Here is an 11,216-nt window from a genome sequence, read left to right as displayed (position 1 = left end):
CTTTAGTTCAGTTTTTCTTCCACTTCTTCCCTTTATTATCTTGTTTTATATATATATATATATATATATATATATATATATATATATATATATATATATATATATATATATGATTAATTTAAATTAATAAAAATGTCGTAATTACATAATTTTCTTCATTGCCATACACCATACAGTTCATTTATTGATTGGAGTAATTACTAGCAAATAAAACAGGAAATCAGTGCGTTATAAAAAAAATGATTTGATGTAGCCTACTTTCACCACAAAGTAATAATTAAAAGATGTAACACAGGGTCAAAACAATTCAATAATTACACACATACTCAACAGATATTGACCACATGGGGTCATACAACCCAAGGGCACTTGTTTTCATGGTCAAATTTGATTTAGGTCCAGTTGGTTCACACCAACCACAAGGTAATTCATCAACCTCCCTGAAAGATCTGAAAGGAGTTCTTCTGAATAGCATGGTAATAGCTTTCTGTTAGCCTCATGTAGGAGACTAAGACACAGTAGCTGTTGAAGAGAGGCCTTCACCACCTAGACACAGATCTTGATCCAGTCCTTTCAGCTCTTTACAGGGCCATGTAGAAGTGACCCATCGGCCATGTTTCAGTTTGGAATTTGGTCTCATCTCATCATATTATCTTCTTTCTTTGAGCTGTTCTTGTCAAATTAACTTCTGTCCTTGAGCTGTTCTTGTCTATTAATGTTCTGTATTATGTTTAATGTTTTGTGTGAACCCCAGGAAGAGTAGCTGCTGCTTTTGCAACAGTTAATGGGGATGCTAATCAAATACCAAGACCAAGCCTAGGCCTAGTTTGTTTATCAAATAAAATCATTTTTGTATTTTCCAAATTCCAGTTATCACGTGCACCAGGATCTGGTATTATTTTGATTGAGTAAATGTCCAAATCACTGAGCACCTTGGGCAGTTAGCAACAGCCTGGAAATAGCAGAACATTAATGATTGTTTGTGAGGCATTCGAATCAAAGGGGAGATTATAGGGTAGTGCACCAGCATTGGATACTACTGAAGTAGGCTCCGTGTACCAGCAGATTAGCATTGGGGAGGATGGCTGTAATTCCCTTGGACAACCTGGAAATAGTGTGAGGACATGTTGGTAATCTTATGATTCGTCGTACTGGTCATTGTACCGATCATGCTGGTCGTCAAGGCGATCACGGCTGCCACCATGGCGAACAACAGGCGGGTCGTCGAGGCGATCACGGCTGCCACCATGGCGAACAACAGGCGGGTCGTCAAGGCGATCACGGCTGCCACCATAGCGAACAGGCGGGTCGTCAAGGCGATCACGGCTGCCACCATAGCGAACAGGCGGGTCGTCAAGGCGATCACGGCTGCCACCATGGCGAACAACAGGCGGGTCGTCAAGGCGATCACGACTGCCACCATAGCGAACGGGCGGGTTGTCAAGGCGATCGCGGCTGCCACTAAAGCGAACAGGTGGGTCGTCAAGGCGATCACGGCTGCCACCATAGCGAACAGGCGGGTCGTCAAGGCGATCACGGCTGCCACCATGGCGAACAACAGGCGGGTCGTCAAGGCGATCACGACTGCCACCATAGCGAACGGGCGGGTTGTCAAGGCGATCGCGGCTGCCACTAAAGCGAACAGGTGGGTCGTCAAGGCGATCACGACTGCCACCATATCGAACACGCTGGTCGTCAAGGCGATCACGGCTGCCACCATAGCGATCGCGCTGGTCGTCGAGGCGATCGCGGCTGCCACCATAGCGATCGCGCTGATCTCCATAGTTGTTGCAGTTGTCATCAGACTTCTCCTTACGGCCATCACTGCAATCTGTTCTAACACTTTGGTCATCGTGCTCCATCTCCCCTTTCGTCTCGTATTGGTCATGCAGCATGATGCTCCCCTCAGTCCTGTCTTCCGGAATGTCGTCCCGGTAACCTGCCCCAACTTTGAGTGTGGGCGTGTCATGGAACTTCACCGCTTCTGGAACTCTGAGAGACAGAGACGACAGGCAGCCATGAGAGAGAGAGAGAGAGAGAGAGAGAGAGAGAGAGAGAGAGAGAGAGAGAGAGACGACAGACATGCGAGAGAGACAGACGACAGACATGAGAGAGATAGAGAGAGAGAGAGAGAGAGACAGACAGACAGACAGACAGACAGACAGACAGACAGACAGACAGACAGAAGACAGAGACAGAGACAGAGACAGAGACAGAGACAGAGACAGACAGACAGACAGACAGACAGACAGACAGACAGACAGACAGACAGACAGACAGACAGACAGACAGACAGACAGACAGACAGACAGACAGACAGACAGAGCAAGAGCGAGACAACAGGAAGACATGAAAGAGAGAGAGAGAGAGAGAAAGCGAGAGAGAGAGAGAGAGAGATGACAGGGAGATGTGAGAGAGTCGACAGGGAGACATGAGATAGTTAGAGAACAACAGGGAGACATGAGCTAGAAAGAGAGAAAGAGAGAGACAGACATGAGCTGGAGAGCGAGACAGACATGAGCGAGAGAGAGACATGAGCGAGAGACATGAGTGAGAGAGAGAGACATGAGCGAGAGACATGAGCGAGAGACATGAGCGAGAGACATGAGCGAGAGACATGAGAGAGAGACATGAGAGAGAGACAAAGAAACACAACAACAAAAAAGTACAGAAACTAGAACAGGCCAACCTTATCCTTTCAACCACAACAAACCCCTCATCCAAAAGTCCACAACACCGTCCTGACCCAAAAAGAAGAGCAGAACAGCTATTTACCCTTGAACATTCTCCTGTTTAGATTTGTTCCTCTTCTTCCTGCAGCAGTATATGACAATCCCCAGGACCAGGACCCCAGCTAGGACCCCTCCAATGATGGCTGCTGTGGACCCGATCTTCATGGAGGCTAAAGAGGGACGCAGTAGAGTGTCACAACAGGAGGAGGTGGAAAATAAGAAGAGAGAGGGATGAGGAAAAAGGAGTTTGATGGCAAGCCTGGGAGTCTTGTTGATAAATGTGACTTGAGTTGCAGATGCCTTGATTCAGTCATCGCTATACCTTCCCCATTTCACCGCCAAACAAATAGCAAGCGCAATACTCAATACTCACAGGGTATACTCAATTCTCACAGGGTATACTCAATACCCACAGGGTATACTCAATACCCACAGGGTATACTCAATACTCACAGGGTATACTCAATACCCACAGGGTATACTCAATACTCACAGGGTATACTCAATACTCACAGGGTATACTCAATACCCACAGGGTATACTCAATACTCACGGGGCATGACAGTGAGGGTGAAGTTTGAGCTGGCAGAGCGGACCTGGTTGGTCGCGGTGCAGATGAAGAAACCGGAAGTCTCCATGGAGATATTAAACAGAGATAGAACACCATTCTCTGAAAGAATGGAGGAATCAGGAAGTTAAAATTCAGAGAGGAGAGCTGCACGTACACACTGATAAACAAATTAGGAAGTTTTGGTAATAACCTCTGCGGCCCTGCCATTATTCTATGGCTTGCTTGAAGTAAAGATGAACACCAAACACACACAAACACACAAAACATACTATCAGTGGTCCTCGGTGGGAATACTCTGGGAGTATTCCTGACATCGTTTGTTTTCCAGCTATAGGTCGGGGCGGGGGAGCCCTCCTCAGACACACATGTCAGGTTGATGTTGTTCCAGTACTCTGCTTCGCCCTGCACTCTGATGACGGGCACAGAGGGAGCCACTGGAGAGGGAAGCAGACATCCCATCATATTGGGGTTTAATAAAAATAAGTAGTCCAGTAGAGGGCAGTGGAGTCCTAATGAACACCCTAGAGAGCCATCTTGCTGAAGAAAACTTTGAGAACATCTAAGCAGTATTTTCCTTTTCCTTTGACATGACAAGACACAGAATTAAAGTTATCCGTTCCATCTTTAAACAGATGAAACCTTTTCACCCACACCAGACTTCAAACTATCATACTACTATTTGTCTACATGGACTACAGGTCAACATCTACCACTGTCTTACCAAGAACCACTAGTTCGGTGGTGGCGGAAGGCGTCCCCTCCTCGTCTCCAGGGATCTGCACCCTGCACTGCCACAGCCTGTTCTCCTGCATGGACACCTTGCTGAGGGTCAGGGTGCTCTGCCCTCCAGTGATGTCATGGGTCAGCACTGCTCGCTCCTTATAGGAAGGCTTGATGTCCACTTGATTGTTGATAGAGTAGAATGTGGTAATAACAATCTACACGAATCAGGGAGACACAAAATACTGAACACATTCTGCACATAGCCTACACACTGCAATGCACACACTCAGTGGTCAAAAGGGCTTCCTTTATAGGAATAGGTAACATGGGCTAGACGTAACATAGTAAATGTAAATCCGGGACACAAATTAGTAAAATATGCTACTTTTTGTATGGTATGTACTAATTTGTGGATGTCCACCATCCATTTCATATGATATGTTACAAAATGCAATTTGTTGTGGCTAACGTTAGTTATGTGGCTAGGTGGCTAAAGCTAATGTTAGCTAGGGAGCTAACGTTAGTTCGGCAAAAGGGTAGGGGTTAGGTTAAAGGGTTGGTTAACATGCTAAGTAGTTGCAAAGTAGCTAAAAAGTAGGAAGTAGTTGCAAAGTTACTAAAATGCTCAAGTTGTCCATTATGAGATTCAAACACACTACCTTTGGGTTGCTAGACGTTCACATTACACGTCCACCTATCCACCCCAACCAAACACCCATCCTCCTTTCAAGTTTGCCTTAAGTAACCTTCTGTCTTATTTAACCATACCAAACGTAACATATCACTCTAATCTGAGTGACAGATTTTAGTTTACAATGTTACGTCTAGTTTATGAGACCAGGCTGGAATAGAGCATGCCTTTCCTTACATGGCAGAAAACAAATAATTTAGTCAACATTCATGCCGGTTATAGATTTTGGCGATATCGTCTATATGCATGCAGCTGCCATTGTATTGAATCCATTGGCAGCAGTTTATCATAGAACACTATGCTTTATTACGGGCGATTGGTTCAGTACACATCACTGCATTCTGTATCAGAAAGTAGGCTGGTCCTCTTTGAAGTCTTGTAGATTGATGCATTGCACTCTTTTTATTTATAAAGCCCTCTTACACAAACTTCCGCCGTACCTTACTTCATTATTAACCCATAGACGTACGGGTTACCAGACCCGGTCTCAGGGGTGGCTAATTCTAGAGCTCCCTTCCATCTCCACTAAGTTAGCTAAATCTGCTTTTAGTTGGTTTTTTTGCACCTTACTTGTGATATAATTTCCAAAACTCTCTAAAATGTGATGATTTGGTGCCTCTAGGGCCATTCAGACGGCTGATTGAGGACCTTTTTACTGAAGAATGTTTGTTTTCTATGTTTGTGTTTTGTATGTCAGTTTTGATTTTAGTTGTGTATTGATGTGTATATTCTTTTATAAGGCCCGTCTTTAAAAGAGACTGTGGTCTCAGCATGACTCCTTCTCAAAATAATGATTAAATAAAAGTCGGCTGTATTTAGTCTTCTAAGGGCGATATTAGCTTATCATGTGCACCTGAAAACCTTCTACTTGACCCATCTGTTGTCCTTCTAATGATCTTTATTTCAGCATTTAACTTTGTGTTTCTGTCTGTCGAGAAACAGTAGAACAGTAGAAACAATAGTAGCAAAGCTTTTACATTTATCAAATTGAGCCATCTCTTGTCTTCTGACTGACCTTCGGATCAACAGGGCTATCAGCCTCCATGGACCATGTGATGATAACCAACGTGGAGGGGTTGGATTGTACAGCACGAATGAAACTACACACCAGGGTGACATCATCGCCTCGCGCAACCTCATATGTAGGTTGTCCAATGGTCACCTGTAGGCCTCTGGCAGAGGAAAAAACTAAAAAGAAATCAGATGTATTCTATTCATCTCAATACTCACATATTTCTCTAAATCACTTTCAAATGTATTGTATACCAGTTGCATATCATTGTATAGGCCTATGGAATTTTGAAATGTAAAATTCTGACAAAGAATTACACACACTGGACAAGAATATACTGAACACATAAATTATGACATCATTTTTTTTAAAACAGTTGCTAGTTAAAGATGAACCTACAGCCTGTCAAGCAAAAGTGGAAATATCTTAGACAGGTTTGGGGAAGTGATTATGTTTGCCGTTGATTCAACACACTGAATCGTGACATACTAGGCCTATTCAAAGTAAAATACCCCTAACAAAACAATCTCCTTCAAGCACAGGACAAGAACAACAAACGTCCTAAATCCATCAAATACATGATATAGAAAATTTAGAAAATGTAATAAATGGCACATTTCTTCCCTTAGTTCCGGGAGAGAATATTTGTATTATCTTTTCATGTGGTTAATGATTAACAAGGGTGTTGAAACTGCAACATGACATACAAGATAGGGATAGACGAAGCAAAGCAGCTGTGATGTAGTAAATCTATCCATATGATTTGATTGCCAGTGACTTCCCCCCTACAGTAGTCTGGGGGAAAAGGTGTTGACCGTTTTGGAATTAATAACTGAAAGATTACAAAAGAAATCGAGATGGCTACACATACCTGCAAGTATGAAAAATAGTATCATTGTCGATGTCCCCTTTTCAATCACCCACAGAAATAGTGTTGCAGTCCTCTCAGGTGTCAAATGTCCAATATTGGTGCTCCAAGCGCACCTCACTCAGGTAAACCAAACCGCAGGCACCTGGGGTGTGTTTATTACGTCTCGCAACGGAAACCGTTTACCATCTAAGAACCAAACGGAAGCAAAAGGAAAAAAAGCGGGAGGGACCTTTTAATTTTTTTAACCTTTATGTTATCAGGGAGTCATACTGAGACCAAGATCTCTTTTACAGATGAGCCCTGAATTACTTAAATTACCAAAAAAAACTCAAATCTAACTACAAAATGCAAGCAGAAAGAAAGAAAAACACGGTCATAAAAAACAAACACATTCATCAGTAATAAGGTCCTCAATCGTCTTTCTGAATTACCCTAGAGGCACCAGAACATCACATTTAAGAACATTTTGAAGATTGTTCCACAAATAAGGTGGAGGAAAACTAAAAGCTGATTTACCTAACTCAGTAGAGACCAAAGGATTTTCTAGAGATGTCTAAAGTTGAGTAATGATGTTAGGTACAGTGGGACTTTTTGTAAAAGGGCTTTATACATGAGAACATAGCAATATATCAACCTATGTGACATCAAAGAGGGCCAACCAACTTTCTGGTAGAGAATGCAGTGATGAGTATTCAAATTGTTGCTCGTACTAAAGCACAGTGCGCTATGATAAACTGCATCTAATGGCTTTAAGGAAGTGGCAGCTGCGTTCATATAGGTGATGTCGCCATAGTCTAGGACCGACAGGAATGTCGACTGAATAATCTGCTTTCTACTACAGTGAGGGAAAAAAGTATTTGATCCCCTGCTGATTTTGTACGTTTGCCCACTGACAAAGAAATGATCAGTCTATAATTTTAATGGTAGGTTTATTTGAACAGTGAGAGACAGAATAACAACAAATAAGTCCAGTGCTCCTAATCTCAGTTTGTTACCTGTATAAAAGACATCTGTCCACAGAAGCAATCAACCAATCAGATTCCAAACTCTCCACCATGGCCAAGACCAAAGAGCTCTCCAAGGATGTCAGGGACAAGATTGTAGACCTACACAAGGCTGGAATGGGCTACAAGACCATTGCCAAGCAGCTTGGTGAGAAGGTGACAACAGTTGGTACGATTATTCGCAAATGGAAGAAACACAAAAGAACTGTCAATCTCCCTCGGCCTGGGGCTCCATGCAAGATCTCACCTCGTGGAGTTGCAATGATCATGAGAACGGTGAGGAATCAGCCCAGAACTACACGGGAGGATCTTGTCAATGACCTCAAGGCAGGTGGGACCATAGTCACCAAGAAAACAATTGGAAACACACTACGCCGTGAAGGACTGAAATCCTACAGCGCACGCAAGGTCCCCCTGCTCAAGAAAACACATATACATGCCCGTCTGAAGTTTGCCAATGAACATCTGAATGATTCAGAGGACAACTGGGTGAAAGTGTTGTGGTCAGATGAGACCAAAATGGAGCTCTTTGGCATCAACTCAACTCGCCGTGTTTGGAGGAGGAGGAATGCTGCCTATGACCCCAAGAACACCATCCCCACCGTCAAACATGGAGGTGGAAACATTATGCTTTGGGGGTGTTTTTCTGCTAAGGGGACAGCACAACTTCACCGCATCAAAGGGACGATGGACGGGGCCATGTACCGTCAAATCTTGGGTGAGAACCTCCTTCCCTCAGCCAGGGCATTGAAAATGGGTTGTGGATGGGTATTCCAGCATGACAATGACCCAAAACACATGGCCAAGGCAACAAAGGAGTGGCTCAAGAAGAAGCACATTAAGGTCCTGGAGTGGCCTAGCCAGTCTCCAGACCTTAATCCCATAGAAAATCTGTGGAGGGAGCTGAAGGTTCGAGTTGCCAAACGTCAGCCTCGAAACATTAATGACTTGGAGAAGATCTGCAAAGAGGAGTGGGACAAAATCCCTCCTGAGATGTGTGCAAACCTGGTGGCCTACTACAAGAAACGTCTGACCTCTGTGATTGCCAACAAGGGTTTTGCCACCAAGTACCAAGCCATGTTTTGCAGAGGGGTCAAATACTTATTTCCCTCATTAAAATGCAAATCAATTTATAACATTTTTGACATGCGTTTTTCTGGACTTATTTGTTGTTATTCTGTCTCTCACTGTTCAAATAAACCTACCATTAAAATTAGACTGATCATTTCTTTGTCAGTGGGCAAACGTACAAAATCAGCAGGGGATCAAATACTTTTTCCCCTCACTGTATGTAGCACAAGACAGGATGTATTTCTAGAAAAACAAGCCCATTTTTATTCTCAGCTTCTTAACATAAATCTTCTTCGGGATCGGTGTCCCTTCCACGGGACAGTTGAGCTAATGTAGGCTAATAACATGAACATTTCCCAGGACATAGACATATCTGATATAGTCAGAAAGCTTAAATTCTTGTTAATCTAACTGCACTGTCCAATTTACTGTAGCTATTACAGTGAAATAATGCCATGCTATTGTTTGAGGAGAGTGCACCATTTTGAACATGAAAAGTTATTAATACACAAATTAGGCACATTTGGGCAGTCTTGATACAAAATGTTGAACAGAAATGCAATGGTTCATTGGATCAGTCTAAAACGTTCCACATACACTGATGCCATATAGTGGCCAAAATCTAAATTGCACCTGGACTGGAATAAAACATTATTGCCTTTCTTTTGCATTTCAAAAATGTTGGTACAAAAAAATACAAAAGAATGGTTGGTTTTTTTCTTTGTATTATCTATTGTGTTACATTCAACTACATTCCTTTCACATTTCCAAAAACTTCAAAGTATTTCCTTTCAAATGGTACCAAGAATATGCATATCCTTGCTTCAGGGCCTGAGCTACAGGCAGTTAGATTTGGGTACGTCATTTTAGGCAAAAATTTAAAAAAAGGGGCCGATCCTTAACTAGCTCATCAATATGATTTTTAAAAGACAGCTTTTCATCTATCCAGATGCCCAGATATTTGTAAGAAGGGACATGATCAATATGGACACCAGCCAGAGTACATATGGTAAAATCATCAGAGTTACTTTTAAGCGCTCTAGAGAACAACTTATACTTAGTTTTACCTGTATTCAATACTAATTTCAGGTCAATAAAGTTTTTCTGTTACACAATGAAGGCAGGCTGTAGTTCAGATAGAGCCTGGTCAACCATGGGACAATAACAGACACAACAGTATCATAATACAATGAAGGCAGGCTGTAGTTCAGATAGAGCCTGGTCAACCATGGGGACAATAACAGACACAACAGTATCATACTACAATGAAGGCAGACTGTAGTTCAGATAGAGCCTGGTCAACCATGGGACAATAACAGACACAACAGTATCATAATACAATGAAGGCAGACTGTAGTTCAGATAGAGCCTGGTCAACCGTGGGACAATAACAGACACAACAGTATCATAATACAATGAAGGCAGACTGTAGTTCAGATAGAGCCTGGTCAACCGTGGGACAATAACAGACACAACAGTATCATAATACAATGAAGGCAGACTGTAGTTCAGATAGAGCCTGGTCAACCATGGGGACAATAACAGACACAACAGTATCATAATACAATGAAGGCAGACTGTAGTTCAGATAGAGCCTGGTCAACCGTGGGACAATAACAGACACAACAGTATCATAATACAATGAAGGCAGACTGTAGTTCAGATAGAGCCTGGTCAACCATGGGGACAATAACAGACACAACAGTATCATAATACAATGAAGGCAGACTGTAGTTCAGATAGAGCCTGGTCAACCATGGGGACAATAACAGACACAACAGTATCATAATACAATGAAGGCAGACTGTAGTTCAGATAGAGCCTGGTCAACCGTGGGACAATAGTATACACAACAGTATCATAATACAATGAAGGCAGACTGTAGTTCAGATAGAGCCTGGTCAACCATGGGGACAATAGTATACACAACAGTATCATCAGCATACAAGTGCAGGTTGCATTTTTTTTTTACAGACAAGTCGATATTGTAACCAGTAAGAAGTACAGGACCCAGAATCAACCCCTGCGGGACACACTTCTTAATATCCAGGAAACCTGATTTAATACCATCAGTAGATACACATTGAGTTCTATCTGTCAAGTCATTTTTCAACCAGTTACAATTGAGGAAAGCCTCTGAATTAGCAGTGAGTGATCAACACTATGGAAAGCCTTTGACTGGTCAATGAAGAGGACAGCACAATGTTGCCTTTTATCCATACAGTTAACCACATCATTTATTATCTAGGGATGCAGCAGAGATAGTGCTATGACCTGGTCTAAAACTCGACTGATGTAATTTTAGAATACATTTCAAAGATAAGAAAGATATTAGCGGAGAATTAATCAATGATTCTGATATTTTATTTAGGCAAGGAAGTTTATAAATAGGGCAATAATTATTTAGTTCAGAAGGGTCACCACCTTTGTGAAGGGGGAGTAGATGGGTCGCCTTCCAAACCTTGGCGATAGTACCAGATATAATTGCCAGGTTTTTTCATCTGGCACATTACATATAGTAAATTGTTGAAATGAAAACAA

At 42.4% G+C, this 11,216-nt stretch overlaps 1 protein-coding gene across 1 annotated transcript; it reads right to left on the bottom strand.

Annotated features, from left to right (window-relative positions):
- Positions 1-6: 6 nt before the first annotated feature.
- Positions 7-6,804, bottom strand: LOC106586753 (cell surface A33 antigen). The gene is made up of 7 exons (XM_014174337.2): positions 6,601-6,804; positions 5,733-5,905; positions 4,025-4,241; positions 3,573-3,737; positions 3,286-3,402; positions 2,776-2,902; positions 7-1,992 (listed from the first exon to the last, which is right to left on the bottom strand). Exons 1-7 carry the CDS (start codon positions 6,623-6,625, stop codon positions 1,137-1,139), a joined length of 1,680 nt encoding a protein of 559 aa, XP_014029812.2. The 5' UTR covers positions 6,626-6,804; the 3' UTR covers positions 7-1,136.
- Positions 6,805-11,216: the final 4,412 nt, after the last annotated feature.

This window comes from Salmo salar, chromosome ssa25 (genome assembly GCF_905237065.1).
Source record: "Salmo salar chromosome ssa25, Ssal_v3.1, whole genome shotgun sequence".
Lineage (NCBI taxonomy): Eukaryota > Metazoa > Chordata > Actinopteri > Salmoniformes > Salmonidae > Salmo > Salmo salar.
This window is presented reverse-complemented; position numbering and strand designations above follow the sequence as displayed.